The 20,104-nt window shown below is 41.2% G+C and overlaps 1 protein-coding gene across 1 annotated transcript in view; it reads right to left on the bottom strand.

Moving 5' to 3' along the window:
* LOC115798479 (uncharacterized) overlaps positions 1–20,104 on the bottom strand; it is a 214,761-nt gene that overhangs the window by 171,814 nt on the left and 22,843 nt on the right. Inside the window, exons 7-10 of the mRNA XM_030755332.1 lie at positions 17,043–17,216; positions 11,227–11,400; positions 7,245–7,291; positions 6,545–7,070 (exon numbers count right to left, since the gene is read on the bottom strand). Coding sequence (XP_030611192.1) covers positions 6,545–7,070; positions 7,245–7,291; positions 11,227–11,400; positions 17,043–17,216 — 921 coding nt within the window. The remainder of the gene's footprint in view (positions 1–6,544; positions 7,071–7,244; positions 7,292–11,226; positions 11,401–17,042; positions 17,217–20,104) is intronic.

The raw sequence follows: 20,104 nt of genomic DNA, 5'->3' as shown, positions 1-20,104 counted from the left end.
TCTGCATGTTCTCCTGGTGTCTGCACAGGTTTCTGTTTAGGTTTCAGTGGTGTGATTGGTTGAACTTCATCATCAACAGTTCATTGTTAGACTTGTGTGAGCGCGTGGGGCTTGTTTCTGATTGGCTCCAACATTCAGACGCTGTGATCACAGTGAAAAACATCAACACATCATTAAAACCACATCAGATGATCCAGATGAGTTTCTATCAGTCTGTAAATTCCTGAGAAAGACAAAGAACTCCCTGAAAATGTCTGATTATCATTTCCAAACAATAACTGCTCATTGATTTGATCACAGTAATCTTTCCTCATGGAATCATTTGGACTCTTTGAGCCGAGACTCTGAACTTCAGTTTGATGGATTTTCTACATTTAATGCTCTGAGATCATTTTATGATGATATTTCAGAGCTTGTTAATATTTCAATGTGAAATGCTGCCAGAACACATTCAGACTCTGTAGCAGCTGTTTCAAAAACTCCTCAAAGATACACACACCATTTCAAAATCTTCAGATTGTTTTTCTTGGCTCAGCAGAGCATGCAGATATATTTATATATTTGTTTAAGCTGCAGAAGAAGAAAAGCAGGAGCAGCAGATGAGATTTTTTACAGTAACATCATCCTTCAGATTCCCAAACATCAGACTTTAATGTGAAAAGTGAAGCTTCAATCTGGCCTCCTTTTCTCAGCTCTTACTTTGAAAGTCTTTGATTTTCCTCTGAATTTCCCTTTCCCAGGAATACAGCAACATTTCTCTCCTTTCCTTCCATCTTCCTGTTCAGGAGGCAGGAGCTTAAACTCAGATCCTCCTCTGAGCTCTAACATGTATTTGCTGCTATCAGCATCCTGTTGGATTGATTACAGTGTGTGTCAGTGACAACTGTGTGGCACAAAAGAGTCTTATTGTCATGATTTCCACTTCCTGTTGTTTCATTTCATTCCTTTAAAATCTTTGTGTTTGATTGTGTTACGTTTCTATCCCAACAAGTAATCAACTCTTATGGATAATTAAGTTTACAGTTTTAGTCATTTGCTCTTAAGTGTGCACAGCCCGTGTGTCACTTCCTGTTTACGTCTCAACGCAACAGCAACACCCGAAGGAGCAGCGCTAACCCACAACTTTCTGATTTGGAGTAACAAAGACATCTTCTACAAATGGAAATCTCTGTTTGTGGAATATTGGTTTCAGAACATCATCATATGGTTGAGCAGTTATTCAATAGTGAAGGACTTTTGCTCAGCTATGAAGAATTTGTCAGAAAATGTAATATCCCTGTAACTCCTGGAGACTATGCCAGGGTATTTGGAGCCGTCCCCTCTGGCGTATGTTTGCTTTTCAAGGGCCAAAAGAGGCTCGATGCTTTCGACCTCACCTGTCTGTCTCCAGCAGACACGCCTGTAGGGAAAACCTGTCTTTGTGGTCAGCGAGCAAATAGCAGAGCTAGAAGAACGTTTGGTCTTGTTAAAAACTGAACACAGAAAAATAACTCTGGATACTTCATAAACTTTCTGATGTTAATGTCAAAATATCATATTTATTGTTGCAAACAACAAGACAGATCGCACAAATAGATTTTGTGAGTTCTAAAAACAAGAACTTTGCAGAAATGAACCCTCTCTGAGCTCACAAGTGGGCAAAAATGGAACGATTTGTAATAGTTTAATTTGAGCACATTTGGTTTCCACTGTTGTAAATATTCCTTCATAAGTCGGTACTGTGTGAATATGTGAATATGGACCTTCACTTTGTGACTGAGGGAGGCACAGCAGATGTGATCTCATGAATGAGCTCAGATCGGTCACTCTGTGTCTCCACACAAACAGAAAGCATTGATGTTCAGATTGAACTCCTCACTGTTCAGTGATCAGTGTGAGTGACAGCAGCAGGGAAAGCTCCATTCACTCTGAGTCTGTATTTGTAGTGGAGGTGGAGGGATTTAAACCTCACATGATGAGATGCTAGCAGGCAGAGCAAACATGGAACGCTGTGACCAAGGAGCCGACATAGTACAGGAACATCTGTGCCGAGTATGACCTGGAAGTCCCGAGGTACGAGCCCACAGGGGACGGAGTTTAAAAAGACACCCAAAAATCACAGAGAAAAATGATGCAGCAGGCTGGTCTATTTTGATGACATTTCATTGGAGCAAACTGAAATCATACTCAGTAGTTTGTGTGGTCCCCATGTGCTCGCACGCATGCCTGACAATGTTGGGGCATGCTCCTAATAAGACCACAGATGATGTCCTGGGGGTCTTGTTGGGAAATATTTTTATCACCCTAATGCTGACATTTAAAGTTATTATTCCTACTTCTGTTTATTTGCAACTAAACTGCTTTCTACACTGTAATAAATGCATATTGTGTGTCTAAAAGTAGCAGGAGGATTTGAGGCCTGTTTGAATTGCTCTTATTTGTGTTCAGGCTCAGAAGCTCTGCTACCCCTCCCTAACAGTCTGCTGTCACCCAGCAGGCCCTCTCAGATCACTCTCAAAGCATACTCGTCTTCTGCTCTAGCCCCGTGATGAACCTGTTGCTCATTCAAATTCATGCTTAGGGGTCTCAGCTCATAAAACTGCCCTTTTTGAGTTCGTGTATAGGACACCAGTCATCCTGTTTGCCCATTTTTTGATTTATACTGGTGATAGGGATAAATCTGTCCAGTGGACCTAGCCATAGGCTACCTTGCTTATGTAGCACAGCCAAATATTTTGGAAATGCAAATCAAGAAAGTGTAAATCTGTCTATGCAACAAGTCTGGGGGCAAAATGGGCCCCACTTTCTCCCTCATATCTGGTCAGTGTAAGTGTGGGCAGTTGTAAATCCTTCTTGAGGAGTACCATAGGATGGACACAGGGAGGTTGTTTCTGACATTTATTGTGATGAATTTTTCTTACTGTCTTGTTGATGTATTGAAGATGCTCCTGGATGTTTGTGCCTTTTCAGATAATGTCAGTAGAATTAATGACAGTTTCTAATGTATGCTTACAAAGTGCAGTCTCAGCACAAATCTTAGACAAAGAAAGGGAAAGAGTATAAATACCACGGTTAGAAGAGGAGAAGACAGGAGAGAAGATGTAGCGACTGTCTTTGTCCGTGTTGTCCGTTTTTCCAGCAACTACTAAGGCACAACCTCCCGGGAGGGATTCTTGCTTTTACTTTTTGTTTTTTGTCCTTTGTTTTTGTGTTTGTATATTTCTAAGTACTAGCAACTTTTTGCAATAGAGCTTGCTCATCGCCATGGATCATTTGGACAGTTTGATTTTAGTTGGATTCATACTTAATCTCAGCGCGGGCTCTCCTCGGTCTAAGGGAGTGATGAGGAAGCCGGGGCATGATCAACAGGTTCTTTCTTCTTTTTTGTTACTCTGTGTGTGTAACTCAGTCTTCACTATGTTACTGTCTGTGTCTTTTTAACTATTTGTGTGCTACTAAGATGTCTAATAAACAGCCTGCATCAGAACCTGCTCGACCCTGTGATTTGTTGGTAACTATGGTTTTAATTGGGTTTTAATTTGCGGGCAAAAAGGAACATGGAGACCCCTAAAATGTATCCTACAGTCTCCTCCCAGTTTTAGACCAGGGCATCACCGAGCTCCTGGACAGTCTGAGTTACAGCTTGGCGGCGTTAGATGGACCTAAACATAATGTCCCAGAGGTGTTCTGTTGGCTTTAGGCCAGGTAAGCATGGGGGCCAGTCAATGGTATCAGTGACTTTATCCTCCAGGAACTCCCTGCATCATCTCACCACATGAGGCCGGGTATAATCATACAGCAGGAAAAACCCAGGACCCACTGCACCAGCGTGGGGTCTGACACTGGGTCTAAAGGTTTGCATCCCAATACCTGATGGCAGTCAGGGTGTTGTTGCTGAGCCTGTGGAGGTTTGTGCATCCCTCCGTGGATATACCTCCCCAGACCATCACTGAGCCATCACCAAAGCGGCCATGCTGAATGATGTTACAGCAACAATGTTGTCCATGGCTTCTCCAGACCCTTTCATGTCTGTCACATGTGCTCAGAGTGAACCTGCTCTCATCTGGAAGAAGCACAGGGCACCAGTGGTGGACCTGCCAATTCTATGGAAAACAGCAGCTGGCTTCACGGTGCCGGGCAGTGAGCACAGGGCCCACTCGATGACATTCGGCCCTCAGGCCACCCTCATGGAAACTGTTTCTGATTGTTTGCTCAGAGACGTTCACACCAGTGACTGCTGGAGGTCCTTTTCTATATCAGGCAGTGCTCGTCCTGTTCCTCCCACAAAGGAGCAGATACAGGATCTCTCTCCGTCTCTATTAGAGCTTCAGTCAATGTTCAGCACATTTTGAACACATAGAGGGATTTTCTCTGCTGATCAAACAGGAGAGTCTCACTGATGTACGGTTTAATCACAATCACTTTATTATTTTGACACTGAACAGACTCACAATCAAACTAGAAAACTGAAGTCCAGGAACAGGAAATGATGTTCCTGCTACATCACTGAAACTGTCACATTCAGCAAATATTGCTGATCCAAGTTACACACTTTGACTTTAGTACTGTACAGATTCTCTGCTGAAGCAAAACATTTAAAACCTGCTGAGCCAGATCTGACTAACACAACACAATAAGGTCATGCAATGAAGTTACAACAGTGTAACATATGCTCCATAGTCAGGAATTTACATCAGCTGGTGATACAGGAAGTAAAATTTAACAAAAAATATTAAAAAAACAATGTTGGCAAATAATGAAATTTCTATCTAGTTTCTAAAGGATCATTTAATTGTCCAAATGCCACCACAGACAAGTTAAAGTCTAGTTGTGATTTCATCATTCTAACAGCAGTAAAATAAATGTCAGGATGAACTCTGGCTGCTCACCAAACTTGTGTTCATTGGACAATAATGTGTGAACGTCTCTGAGCAGTTTGTAAATTGATGTTTGGGTCAGTGCAGCTCAGTGATTCCTCTCTGATATCACAGTTTGTCTCATCTGCAGCAAACTAACTGCAGCTGACATGAACTGAATCATCTGAGCTGAACTGAGCTTCAGAGAAACACAACATCCTGATATTCACTGTGAAGCTTTGAGTGGAAAAAGACAGAAAAACAACATGTGGATCCTGGAATAATGGCAGCTTCCATCTTTAAAGGACTGAAGAGGAAGAAGTTTACAAGGAATCATTGAGAACAGTTTCAAACATCAACTGATTGAATCCATGAATCTGAAAACATGTTTGTGAGTGAAAGAGACAGACATGTACAGACTAGGGTTTAATCCCGGGATCCGGGATTCCCGGGAAATGCGATCAGAACCATTTCCCGTTTCCCGGGAATGTTAAGGCGGGAAACCGGGAAAAAAGTCGCGCGCGTCGATTTGACTTTCAGAAAGAAAAGAAAGCTTCAGAATGTTAAATTTAAGGAAATATTGAGAGAAGGGTTCAGTTAATGCGAAAAGCATTACTCTTCATTTCAGGCACGTTCAGCCTCCGTTTAAGGCTTCAGCCTTCATCTCAAGCGTTTAATAGAGGTATTACACAGTTGTACTTTTTTCCTCTTTAATTTGTTGAAATCTTAGGCAATGTGTTTACCCTAAGGTATTTTGTATTATATAATTCTATATTATTATATATTGTTCTATTGCATTATATAGCCTATAAAATATGCCTGCCCTGAACAATAAAGAAATATCTGTTTAACTTCGAGTGTTTCTTTTCCTCGTTTGCAGCCGCTTACTAACAATCATGAATTAGGATACGGGCCTAATGTGTGAAGAAATTATCATGAAATAGATTACTTTAACATATTTCGCTTTTAAAATGGAGTTGAGTAAAATGTATATTTTTTAGGCTATAAGGATTGGCCAGTTTTTCAAAAGACGATTCACAGCGAACCTACTTTAACCCTCAGACACGGTGTTATAAATTTGCTGTTGCCAGAATGGCAATGACCAAGTCGTAGTGCATTACTCAAGGCCCTGTGTTATGTCATATTATAGTGTAGTACGGTAGTTAACTTTTCAATGACTATTACAGCGTTCCACTGGTGGAGATATAGTGCAACAGATGTCGCCACGACAGCGTGGCTGAGCCTTTATCAATGCTGTGGAGATGAACCGTATTGTTTTGCACCAGCAGTTGTAAAATATCTTGGTATAATTCCATGTACAATGGAGGAATATTCGAATTATATTTGTTAAGGGAGTGTTGAGGAACGATACAACACCGCATAGCTCGAGCACTCGAATGCCGAGATGTAGGTTTTATTGCATTAATCAAGCCAACGTTGCCCCCTACTGGGCATAACAGGACATAGCTGGAAAGCTACCTCTACAATATCACAATAGGTTAAGGCCGACACAGGCTACAGAAGGCCTAATTAAAATAAAAAAATAAATAAACTTTTTCCCGGGATTCCCGGGAAATGGCTCGTCATTTCCCGGGATTTGATTCATGTCATTTTCGGGAAACATATTAAACCCTAGTACAGACTGAACTATCTGTTCAACAGTCAGAGTTTCTCTGACAGGAGGACACTCTTTACACTAAACTCAGCACAGAGACACTGAGGAACCAATACCAACCCAAAATCCAGGATAAAGAGGTTCAGTGAATGTGGTGTTGAAGGTGTGGAGGTGGATCAGAGTGTCAGAGGAGACTCTGTAGAAGGACAGAGTGCCAGCAGGACAGTCCACATACACTGATACTCTGTGAGAGACAGAGGAGGAGGAGGAGGAGGAGGAGATGGATGTTCTTCTGTTGTTGTGCCAGACAGAGTAACCATCATAATCAGAGCAGTTCAGACTCCAGGACTGATCATTCCTTCCAAACAAACAGTCATCTCTGTTTCCTTTCCTGCTGATTCTTCTGTAACTCACTGATATATAAAACTCTCTTCTCCACACAACCTCCCAGTAACAGCGACCAGTCAGACCATCTCTACACAGCAGCTGAGGCCAACGATCAAATCTGTCTGGATGATCAGGATATGACTGATACAACTCATATGTCACCTTCCTGTTGTTGTCAAACAGTTTGAGGTTTGTGTTCACTGTGTTTGTGTCGATTGTGAGTTGACAGGAATCTGATGAGAGAACAAACACAATCCAGCTGCAGTTATTGATCCATCATCTGTTCATTGATTGACACTTTGATGATGACTCCTGACATCAGAGATGTGAATGAGTGATGTGACAGTTTGAAGATGGTTGAATGTGTGCTGCTTTGTTTTCATCAATCACATTAAAAACACACTTACACTTCCTCAGACCTGGGATCAGCCATCGGACTCCAGCAGGCTCCACCCTGAAAGGAGGAGGGGGGTCAGAGCAGCACAGTCTCTTTCAGCATGCACACATGGACATTACATCGCTCTCAGACACACACTGTTAGACACTGATAAAGGAACGGTCCAACATTTGGACTGCAGTGCAAAGCCCATTTTCCTAGGTGGCCAGTTAGGTTAATGAGTGAGCCAGTAATCTGTTCATGTTTCCACTTGTTTGTTCTAAGCTAGGCTAACAGCTTCGCCCTACTTCCAGTGTTTGTGCTAGGCTAGGCTAAACATGTCCTGGACCTGTCTCTGCACACACATGAAACTTAATCCCATTGATGGTCAGAGGGTAAAAATGTGAGACTGTTCCTCTGCAGAGATCACTTTGAACTGGTTGCTCCATTGTTGTTGATGGAGATTTTCTCCTTTGAGACCCCCATACAGATATCTACTGTTTCTGTTCAAGCAGACTTTCTGATAGAAGCAAAGTAAAAAGGTTCCTCTATGTGTGACTGTTCAGATAACACTCGTATCCAGCATGAAGTCATCAGACAGGGCCAGAGTGAAGTACAGCTTCCTCCTCTATCAGACACTGTCTGTGGCTGCAACAGGCCTCTCCATACCTGAGAGTTTCCAGTCTCAGCTGCTCCAGCAGCTTCACTCCTGCCTCTCCTGGATGGTTGTAGCTCAGGTCCAGCTCTCTCAGATGGGAGGGGTTGGAGCTCAAAGCTGAGACCAGAGACTTACAACCTTCTTCTGTGATCAGGCAGCCTGACAGCCTGCAGACATGACAGATACTCTTAGACAACAGCAGAGCAGCTGCATACAGACAACAAACTGCAGCAACAAATCAGTTTAAAATGAAATGACTGAAACAGGAGTTCAAAATAACCAAGTCAGTCTAAATGTTAAAGTCTACAAGTGATAAAATCAGTGAAGTCAAAATGATGATCAAATCTACATAAAGTAGGACTGAGGCTGATGGGAGTGTCATTAGTTTTGCTGCTTTTTGGTTTGAATGAAAGTTTTGGTCAAACTAGAAGTCTGAGCAGATGATGGCACTAAATTAAAAGTCTGCTGATTGTTTAAGTTCTTATATTTCATTGTGAGGACAACATGAACATCTGAAACTCATTTGATCACAACCCATCAAATCTTTGCAGAACCAAAGTGGCAGCTAAACATCATCCTCCACTGAACTGTGCTGCTGGTGAGGCTGACATCATTTAAAGGTGCACATGAGGAAAGACTTCATTAAGAATCAGACACAGAGAGAGGAAGAAGAACCAGGGTTAGAAGAGTTTTGGATTTTACATCATAGTTTAGTTTGAGTTAGTTTCAGTATTAGTTTTAGTATTTTCAAACTTAATCAGGTTCAGAAGTGACTATTGTGTAATAAAAACTGGACAAAGATCCCTTTAAAGAAATATATTCAACAACAACTGTTCACAGACAGCAGCACTACGTGCTAAATGTGTGTAATATTAAGGACACTCGTGAACATCAACAGGGAGAAACAAAGAAAATATGAACTCCAAAACTCAATAAACTCTACAATAAAGTTCAGCGTCAGTGCAGCAGATTAACAACACCTACATGTGGTGTTTGACAAAAACAAACTCTCTGAAGGAGTCAAAGGTCAAATCCAGCTGCATCCTGATGTTCTCCACCACCTGAAGCTGCTTCTGTTTTGGAGCTAGCTTGTTAGCTCGTCCAGATCCGCGGCTCCTAACCGCAGCAGGGAGACCTCTGCTTTATACTGAGCTCGGCTCGTAGCTGCTAACTAGCTCGCTCGTCTGCTGTAGGTCAGCTCAGCAAAGAGGAGAGATGCAGCGAGTTGAAGATTGCAGCAGCACAACTTTATTCCTGTACAGGAAGCAAGGACCGCGTACAGTGGATACATTTCAGTCAGAACCGGCAACTAAACTCTTGTTGGGCTGCAGCAGCTGGTAGTCAGCCACAACTTATTTTCACCCACACCGAGCACACTTTTCCCTCGCGCTCCTCTCCCGCGCTAGCCCGCATACACACACAGGGGGAGGAGAAAGTGGGTGGTCTCTCCTTAACCTACAACACTCAACCTGTGGCCTGCAATACATTACCCTTAAGGCTTCACTCTTAAAGGGGAAAGGCTCTGCTGTAACACTTGGTTAGATGCTCCTAATTAGACTTGCAGGGTCTTTGCGGCCTCTGTACACAACCTACGAAGTGTCCGACCTCATGTCCGTATTTATGCTTGTGTAGCTGGATTGTGTGTGTTAATGACCTTGTGGTCGTGTGCTGGTGTTTTATATGCGGTGCAGGCTGGGACTTTTTTTGGTCCTCGCTCTTTGTGCTCAGTGTTTTGGCTGCAAACATATTTGTCCCTGTTTGTTCACTTTCTTCAGTCTGATAGTTTCAGCGTCTCCCTCCAGGAATCTGCTGACATTTGTGAGTCCTTATATTGATCTTTGATTATTATTCCTGATTGTTATTCTCTCACTGATAAAGTACCCGGAAACGCACAAGGACTAAACAGGTTAATCACAATGTTGTGGGCTGCGTGGACGAGTAGTCACGTTTCTCCAGAGGTGCACGCCAGGTTACCTCGTAGGATCAGAGCGGTTTGTGTAGCTGCCTTGTGTGCGCTTCTCAGGTGGACTTTGATGTTGGTGGTTTTTTCCTGACTGAGAAGTGTTGCACACATTTTTCATCATCCACAACAAGACACTCGCTTCTATCTGTGCTATCGTAGTCAAAGGAGTCAGTTAACAACAATGATTTTTTAATTTCAGTTTTCCTTATTTCATTCGTCTTCGTTAACTAGAATAACCCTGATAAGAACAAACTGCAGAAAACAGGATTTCACCATGGTGAGCAAATCAACACTTTGTTCTTTGTATGTTTTTGCTTTTTGATCAGATCCATCAGGCAATTTAGAAAAAACACTGAAAGCATTTCAGTCCAGATTCAAGGCTCAGGAGCTGATTTAAAGAAATCTTTAAAATAAAGAAACTCAAAAAACAAAAAATTCTTCGAGCAGAGAAAAAAAAACTGCTACAAATTACATTAGTGATGGGGAGTTTGATTCTTTTCAGAGAGTCGGCTCTTTATGCTCGGCTCCCAAAGAAGAGCCGGCTCTTTACTTGTTAGCATTTGTAGCCTTGTATTTTAGCCTAAATAAGCAAAAATGAATAGTTTGTGTGCTGAGAAGCCCTTTTGCCTTCAGTCTTTTTATAATAAACTTTATAACTGCTTGATTTTGTGCATTCTTCCTGTTACAAAAACTCAATTTTTTTTAAACATTTTAAATAAACTTTTAATGGAACACAGGACAACCAAACACACTGACTTATTTTGCTTTGTGTTGCAGTAGGACAGGTTATAGTTGCAGTTTTGGGGAGGGCGGTGGATGCAGCAACAGTTGTTTTTTGTTCGGGACCAGACTCACCAGGGTCAGTATGGAGACCTAGCTTGCCCTCTCTCCTCCAACTGCACCGAGGGATGGACAGTTCTTATGTCGGTGCAGGTTTGTGGTGGAACCTGCTCTAATTCTAATTTTCAATTTACGGCACTCTGCTCTGCTATTTCCAATTTCCTTATATTGCAACAAATCCTGCTTCTTTAACATGTATCAGTCATATTCATGTGTTTTTGCACGGCTATCTATCTCCCCCTCTGCTTTAACATAATGGTATAATCCCATGTCCCCCTGTGTGATTGGCTCCATGGTGTGCCCATCAGTTCTGTCCCTGTCCTCGGGTTTGTGAGCAGAGCTAATGAGAAATTGGGGATCCTGCTCTCATTCAATGGGAACCAGCTTTTCTGATTCACTACCAAGCATCGGCTCTTAGAGCCGGCTCTTTAGCGAACAGCACATCACTAGTTTAGATAGTTTGACAAATCACAGCAGACACAGTCCTGCATCAGTTAGACACTAACGGAAACCAGATTTTAGTCATCTGTTGAACATTTGAAGAATGCTGACCTGAGTGTTTCCAGTTTACAATGTGGATTATCCAGTCCAGAAGATAAAGCTTTCACTCCTGAGTCCTTCAGGTCATTGTTACTCAGGTCCAGCTCTCTCAGACTAGAGGACTGGGAGCTGAGAACTGAGGACAGAGTTTCACAGCTTCTCTCTGAGAGGTCACAGAGACTCAGTCTGAAAAGACAATAATAACAAAAAAATTAGTAAAGGATTAGTCTTCTTAAGTAACATTAATTTATATTTTAATTTAATTGGAGCTCTACTAGTGGGTTGATCAATCCTAAAGTGATAGTTGATATCAATGATGGTATTGGTATCAGATTAATACTGGGGTGATAGAATTGATACTACATTCAATACTCCATTGCTCCTGCTTCATCAAACAATCAACATCTATACAAACACCATTCCTCGCACACTTTGCTCCTCCCCCTCAACCTCTGCTCTTCTGTGATTTGTTGCTGTGCCATCACATGACTCAGCAGCACTGAGCATACACATGTAGGCTGCAGTAAGTGAAAAGGAGCATCCTGTGGAGATATTTTACAGCTGTAAATGAAAAGACTGAAATCTGCTGTATGTATAAAGATATTGTTTACTGTGGCAACACCACAAATTAATACAAACACATTTATAATAATAAAAATAAAAGAGGCAGAGGGAAATCCCTCAGACACATCCAGACCCTCAGCACAGAGACAGAGGCCTTTCAGAGAGGACAAGAATATCCAGGTAGCTCATGTTAGTGATTAAAGTATGTTATTCATAATATATACATATGTGATTCTGCTAATGGTAATTTTGCTTGAAATGCAGTATTATAAATGTAACAGAATAAGTGAGAAGAATCATTCTGTAATGATTGTGAATGAAGTGCAGTAATGACATGAACAGGAGGTCTTTCTCAGGTCTTTTGCTAATAGTTAATCATCTATAATTATGATTATATATAATTATAATCAGTGTAATGAATGAGAAAGTATGAAGTTAGGAAGATGAGCTGTACTGACCTGAGTGTGAGGATGAAAATAAGAAGTGCAGTAGAGCCTGTTTAGGCAGGCTGTGTGATACAGGGAAGTACTGAACAAGTACAAGGAAACACAATCACATCAATGACTTCCCATGATAACCAGCAACTTGTTGCATAGTGTAGGGTGACAGATATTAATACATTGCCAGGAAGAGCATGAGTAACTTCAGTGAATGTCATTACAAAGAAACTGAAGCACAGGGAAGTCAATCTGATGTGCATGAATGTTCTTCTTCAGCTGTACTTTAACAACTATTATTACACTTACAGTTGTGTTCAAAATAATAGCAGTGCATTTAAAAGCACGAGTAAAGCTCGGAATCCTTAAATTGTTTTTATTTACCGGCATTGTGGACACTGCACATTATATTCTAAATCAAAACATGAAGAAAAATCTATAATTTTTCCAGTTACTTTACAGGAAATGAAGAAAAATTAATGTTGGGCTGTTCAAAAAAATAGCAGTGTCTGCATTTTTCTTTATGAACTCAAATATTCACTTTATGAACTGAAAGATCTTTAGGAATTAGCATTCCTGTGAATCACTAAACTAGTTTTAGCTCCATAACCACTGTTTCTGAGAACTCCTTCACATCTGTGTTGTATGGAGTCGACCAACTTCTGGCACCTGTGAACAGGTATTCCAGCCCAGTTTGACAACTTTCCACAATTCCTCTGCATTTCTTGGCTTTGCCTCAATAACAGCATTTTTAATGTCACAAGTTTTCTGTTGGATTAAGGTCCGGGGATTGGGCTGACCACTCCATAACTTTAATTTTGTTGGTCTGGAACCAAGATGCTGCTCGCTTACTGGTGTGTTTGGGGTCTTTGTCTTGTTGAAACACCCATTTCAAGGGCATTTCCTCTTCAGCATAAGGCAGCATGACCTTTTCAAGGATTTTGATATATGCAAACTGATCCATGATCCCTGGTATGCGATAAATAGGCCCGACACCACAGTAAGAGAAACATCCCCATATCATGATGCTCGCACCAACATGCTTCACTGTGTACTGTGGCTTGAATTCAGTGTTTAGGGGACAAACTTTCTGCGGCCCTCTGACCCAAAAAGAACAATCTGACTTTCATCAGTCCACAAAATGTTTCTACATTTCTCTACAGGCCAGTCGATGTGTTCTTTGGCAAATTGTAACCTCTTCAGTACATGCCTTTTTTTTCCACAGTGGGACTTCTTGCCGGCAGATTAGCTTCACACAGGTGTCTTCTAATTGTCACAGGACTCACAGGTAACATCAGACTGTCTCTGATCACCCTGGAGCTGATCATTGGCTGAGTCTTTCCCATCCTGGCTATTCTTCCATCCATTTGAATGGTAGTCTTCTGTTTTTGTCAACATCTCTCTGGCTTTGCTTTCCATTTTAGAGCACTGGAGATCATTTTAGCCGAGCAGCCTATCGTTTTCTGCACTTCTTTATATGTTTTCCCCTCTCCAATCAACATTTTAAAGAATGCTGTTCTTTTGAACAATGTCTGGAACGGCCCATTTTTCTCAGGTTTTCAGTGAGAAATACATGTACAACATGTGTTGGCGTCATCCTTAAATAAGGACCACCTGATTGACGTCTGTTTTTTCACAGAATGAATGACCGCACTGATTGGACTCTACACTGCTATTATTTTGAACACGCCCCTTTCAATTAATTATTCAATTACACAGACTCAGGAGCATCTCATGACTGTTGGGTCTGTTGGTTTTCTATGACTCTACTACACCTACTGGTAAATTATTTGCCATGTAGTAATATGATTCCTACCAAAAATATTGATTGATCTGGTTACTCATGTTGGACTGCTATTACTTTGAACACAACTGTACATGTTTCAGATCAAACTAGTTTTAATATTAGACAAAGATAACCTGAGTAAATACAAAATGCAGTTTTTAAATGATGATTTCATTCATTCATTAAAACTATCCAAACCTACCTGTCCCTGTGTCAAAAAGTAACTGCCCCCTAAAACTAATGATGTCACAGTCCTGGTCTGTTTGTCCAGGGTTTTGTGTTTTTGTAATTGAAGTGTTTCATTTCCCTCGTTGTGTTTCTTAGTTTGTTGTTGCTCTAGTTTTATGATGGGTTTGCAGTTTGCATTTTTAGATCTTACTTTAGTTATTTGAGATTTGTTCTTGATTATTGTTTAGTTATGTTGTGATTCCCACTCCTCCTATGTTTCCATGTCCTCCTGTTCTGTCGGTGTTCCTGTGTCTGTTTGTTTCTCATGTCTTCGTCTCATCTCTGTAATTATGTTCAGCTGTGCTCCTCACCTGTTACCTGTTCCCTGATTGTCCCTCTGTGGATACAGTGTCTGTGTTTCCCTTTGTTCCTTGTCATATTGTAGTTTGTTTCCCTGCTATGTGTCTTATGCCTTAAGTTCATGTTGAAGTCTAGCCAAATTTGACTGGTTTTTTTTGTTTGTTTTTTTTGAGTTATGTACTGCTGGCTCCTGACCAGCTCTGTTACATTCTGGGTTCCTGTTAATAAAGCTGGAGTATAAAGTTAGCTCTCGCCTTTGAGTCCTGCATTGGGGTCCTCTGCCTTGCCGGCCTCAGCAGCAACCCTGACAAATAACTGGTTGTGTCACCCTTGGCAGCAATCACGTTTCTGACGAGTCTCTCACATCACTGTGGAGGACTTTAGGTCCACTCTTCTTTACAGAATAGTTTTAATTCAGCCACATTGGAGGGTTTTCCAGCATGAACGGCCTGTTTAAGGCCAAAGCATCTCAGCAGGACTTTGTTTTAGCCAATCAGAGGTGGACTTGCTGGTGTGTTTTGGATCATTGTCCTGCTGCATAACACAAGTAAGCAGAGCTTCAGGGCACAAACTGATGGCTGGACATCTGCTCTATATGATAAAAGTACAGAAGGTTCCTTTAAAAGTTGTGTTGTGTTTACTTGGTATCAGTTGTAGTGTCTGAATGTGAAACTGCATTCATGTTGTCTCCTAAAGGTGTAAGAAAATTCCAGCAAGGGAACTCTCAGTTTGGGAGCTCATCTTCACTGTTTAACTTCACCAAAAAAAGGAAAGTTGTAAAATTGGGGGTCTCTGAGCCCCTCCAAGAAAACTGGTAGAAACCAGTCTATGTGTGACAACATGAGTACCAGATGTTAAAGCATATATAAGGCTGTAAGTTTCTTTGTTCAGTGTGCAGAAGATCATTGGCCTTCTTTTATTCTATAAAGACTGTGTAACCAAGAATTCCTTCAAACACAACATCATGGTCATCATGGATCAAGAAACCACACAGTTCAATACCAAATTTTCTAATATCACAGATCATTGGTGAACACATAAACTGTCCACTGTACTGTAGCTTTGTAAGGGGCTTAAGTGAAATATAATATGGGATAGAAATAATGTATAAGTGTGTGGAGACATGGCTTATATTGATTTTTCACACTGTAATTCACAGGTCCAAATCATATGTTTCGCATATATATTAAAATAAGGTAACAATTAATACTCCACAATTCTCTTCAATGCAGCAAAGTTCACTGCATTTACAAAAGTACTGACATTCTGTTCTTAAAAAGTACTTGTGTTAAAAAATACTCTGGAAAAGGTTGAAGTACCTCTACCAGAGTAGCCTGTACTTTTTCACTTTTACTCAAGTAAAAGTACAGGCTGTGAAATGTACTCAGAGTAAGAAAGTAAAAGTATCTCTTTGGAGCACATTTCTTTCTATTGTTGAGCAAAGCTAACTGAACCTTGTGCTGCAGCTGTCTGACTGTTTTCAGCTGCTGGGAGTGAAGCAGAGTGGATGATGATGCAGATGAGTGACAGACTGATGATGATGATGATGATGATGTTTGATGAGGAGGAGCACATTAAAGGTCTGCTTCACAGCTAAAGCTCTGAGTCTGAATACACAGGTTCCTCTCAAATGTTTGTTTTTCCCCAAATAATTAATATTATTTGTTGGGGTGGGACTCGATTAAAAAGATTATTCTAATTAATTAGGAGCTTTCTAATTAATTAATTGAAATTAATCACATTTCAATATTTAAAATGAGAAGTATTCATTTAAGTTTGGTTGATGAATGAATCAATATACATAAGCTTAAACTTCAAAATTTTGTTTATCTTCCCACCAGTTTACTACACAGACCAATGAAGGGTGGAAGTGCTCCTGTGATAAGCAAACTCCTGAAATTAAAGTTAAGCATCATAACTGGATAGTTTTATTCAACATTAATGTCTCACTTAATATAGTTGGAAATTAATCATTAGCTCAGCTGTATTCCTTGATGTTGAAATGTGTTATGCTTGTTTTAACAGCTTATTTTGAATTAAAGATTTAAAATTAAACCACAAAAAGGAGCAAAAGTTTGTTTGCCGTTTAACCAGCTGCTTTTACACAGCTGTGGAAAAGCAACTGGTTAAACAGCGAGGACAGAGAGGATGCAGCCTTCGCAGGATGCGGCCCCTGAATTTCACATAGCTCATCATGCTCATCACAGTGTTCATCGATATAATCTGTATGCCTGGAACTCGTGGACTGAGAAACGTTCCACTGTGCAAAGTGTGATTAAAATGCTTTAAATTTTTTAATTCGTTATTTTCCCCATAGTTACTTAATCAAAATTAACGCGTTAAAGTCCCACCCCTAATTATTACAGTTTCACTTATAATAGGACAGTAACATTAACACAAGTCGCATGAATATGAAAGAGATTTACAAGTAAGGACATGTCAGGATATAAATTAAATGTAGCAAGAATTTGGTAAAAAGATCTCAAATCAAATCACAAACCACATGATCTGACCTGAGTGTCTCCAGTTTACAGCGGGGACTCTCCAATCCAGCAAGCAGCAGCTTCAATCCTGAGTCCTGCAGGTTGTTGTTACTCAGGTCTAGCTCTGTCAGCTCACAGTCTTCTAGTTGAAGAGAGGAGGACAGAGCTTCCCAGCTTCTCTCTGACAGATCACAGCTGCTCAGCCTGAGGAGATATAACATATAGTGCAGGGTTGTCCTGATGGATGATGGTGTCAACAATGGTCAAAGTGACGGGCAATAGCTCACCAATCTTTTAATCTAATTTCCCCATTAATGCACTAAATTGATATTATCATTATTCTGAGAGTCATAATCAATTAAATCTGCTTTGCTACAGTTTTGCATCGTCCACAAATAACCAAAATTGCAACACAGACATGTCTGAGCATCCATACTTTGTGTGTGTGTGTGTGTGTGTGTGGAGTGACACTGATCCATCGTAGTTCTCATCAGATATGAGAATAAATAGGAGGAGCATATTTCTGACTGTTGGACTGTTTTGTTTTTTGTGTTTTTTTTGTTTTTAATTGATGATTAATGTAACTGTCCATCCACAGATGTTACTTTATCTCATCTCCTTAACTTGTTTCCTGCTGTGTTGGGGAGGAACAGTGAAGAGTGCAGAGAGAGGAGAGATATTTCACACAGAAAAAAACTACCTGGATGATATAACAGAACTGTCTGTCTAAGCTGAAAAGTTGGTCGACGTCATAAATAAACAACATTATATCTGTTCAGCTGACATCCAGTCAATGTATGTTCAGAAATTAAGAGGATGAATCAGACAGTGGTGTTTGTCAACATGCAAATGCTTCTTCATCCTGGAAGTGAGAAACAAACTCACAATGTGCCTGTTTGTGTTTCATTTTTTTTTTGTATGATAAGGAGGGTGGATAGCAGCACCATAATTACAGGCTCCTGTTGGAAGGCAGTGATGCCACAGAGGAGCAATAGGACAACTGGAGCTATGAAGCAAATTGCTGAAACCTAATGCAGTGCTGTGAAAACATATTTGCCCCCTTAATGATGTCTTAGTTTGTTACATATTTGTCACATTTGCATGATCATCAATATATATTTAATGTTCTCCACTGAACCATCCAAGGTTTACTCTCAGTAGGGACAATATGAGAACAGCACCCCCCCACCAAGACTGGAGATGCAGCAATACTGGAAGAGCATATGGGAGAAGGATGCGTCACACAACACCAATACTCAGTGGTTAGTGGATCTAAGAGAAGACCACAGCAACCTCCCTGAACAGGTTCCAGTAACCAACACAATGGCAGACATCCAAGAAAGAGTCTCACTGAGCTGGACAGCACCAGGTCCTGACATGATACACACCTTCTGGCTAAAGAAGCTAACTACACTCCATGAGCATCTGAAGGCCATATGGTCCTGATTCCCAAAGACCCCCAGAAGGGACTGATCAAATCCAACTACCGGCCAATAACCTGCCTCAGTACAACATGGAAACTCCTCTCAGGCATCATAGCAGCTAAGATGAGCAGGCACGTGGCTCAATGTATAAGCGGGGCCCAGGAAGGAATTGACAGAGATACCAGAGGAGCAAAACACCACCTACTGGTAAACAGAGCAGTCACTCAAGACTGTAAGACCAGGCTGACCAACCTGTGCACTGCCTGGGATGATTGCAAGAAAGCCTTTGACTCAATGTCACACAAATGGACCTGGAATGCCTAGAACTCTACAAAATCAACAGGACACTAAGAGCTTTCATTAGGAACTTATTGGGAATGTGGAGAACAACACTGGAGGCAAATTTCAAACCAATTGCACCACTGCTGTTCTGCATAGGCCTGAATCCCCTCAGCCAGATCACTGACAAAACAGGCTATGGATACCAACTACGAAATGGCCACTGATGTTAAGATGAGAAAGCTCCTTACCTTGGAGGGTTTCACCCCAAATCCAGCACCCTGAGACTGTATGCTAAGCGGAAGGAAGAAGGCCAAGGACTAGTGTCAGAACCACTGTCCTGGATGAAACAACAAAGATCCACGAATTTACCACCAATGGTGGTCGAGAATAACAGAGCTAAGATTGTGTGGGACTTCCAGATACTGACAGACAAACTTGTGATGGCTGATCAACCGGACATAGCAGTGGTGGACAAACAGAGGAAGAAAGCTGTTGTGATAGACGTTGCAATACCAAGAGAGGCAAGTGAACATGAGAAGCTCAAAACCATACCAAGGGCTCAGAGAAGAGCTAGAAAGGACGTGGAAGGTGAAGGTAACATTTTTCCCCATGGTAATCGGAACGCTCGGAGCAGTGACCCCTAAACTGGGAGAATGGCTCTAGAAGATCCAGGAATGACAAATGAGATCTCTGTCCAGAAGAGGGCAGTCTTGGGAACAGCTAAGATACTGTGCAGGACCCTCAAGCTCCCAGACCTCTGGTAGAGGACCTGAGCTCAGAGGACAAAGGCTGCCTGCAGGGCAAGCTGGGATTTATATTAAAAATGATGATTTAAACAATTAAGGGACAATAATAATTTAAATAGGCTGCTCATTGCCTCTGGCTCTCTGGGCTCTTGCCTGTTGACTGCGGGGGCTCCGTCTGGGGTCTCCCTCCTTCCTCCTCTAGTGTGTGTGCATGGTTGCCATTGGGATGTGTGGCATCGGGTCTTCTGAGCTCCTGGTGGGCCGAGGATGGCCTGGGTCCCGTGGGTCTTTTCCTACTTGCTTCTGGATCCGGATGGGGGTGGTTGCAGCTTTTTGCCCTCATTATTCAGTATGTTCCATGACAGAGGCAAACACACATTACTACAAACAACAGCCCGACTGTATGTGTATATGCATGTATATAAAGGTGAATGTGTGTGTATGTGGATCTATCTATCTTCTATTATTATTATTTCTTTCTCTGTTCTGTCCTTTTTTATTTTGGCTTCTTTCTGTTTTTTTCTTCCTGCCTGTCAGATCTGGCAAGAGTAAAAATAAAATGCAAACATTAACAAGAATAACCTTTAGAAAACTTATAGAGCTCTTCTTGTAAAAGCAAATATATTTGGTACAATGATGC

The sequence above is a fragment of the Archocentrus centrarchus genome, chromosome 2 (assembly GCF_007364275.1).
Source record: "Archocentrus centrarchus isolate MPI-CPG fArcCen1 chromosome 2, fArcCen1, whole genome shotgun sequence".
In the NCBI taxonomy this organism is placed as follows: domain Eukaryota; kingdom Metazoa; phylum Chordata; class Actinopteri; order Cichliformes; family Cichlidae; genus Archocentrus; species Archocentrus centrarchus.
Note: the sequence above shows the minus strand (reverse complement) of the source record. Positions and strands in the feature narration are given on the sequence as shown.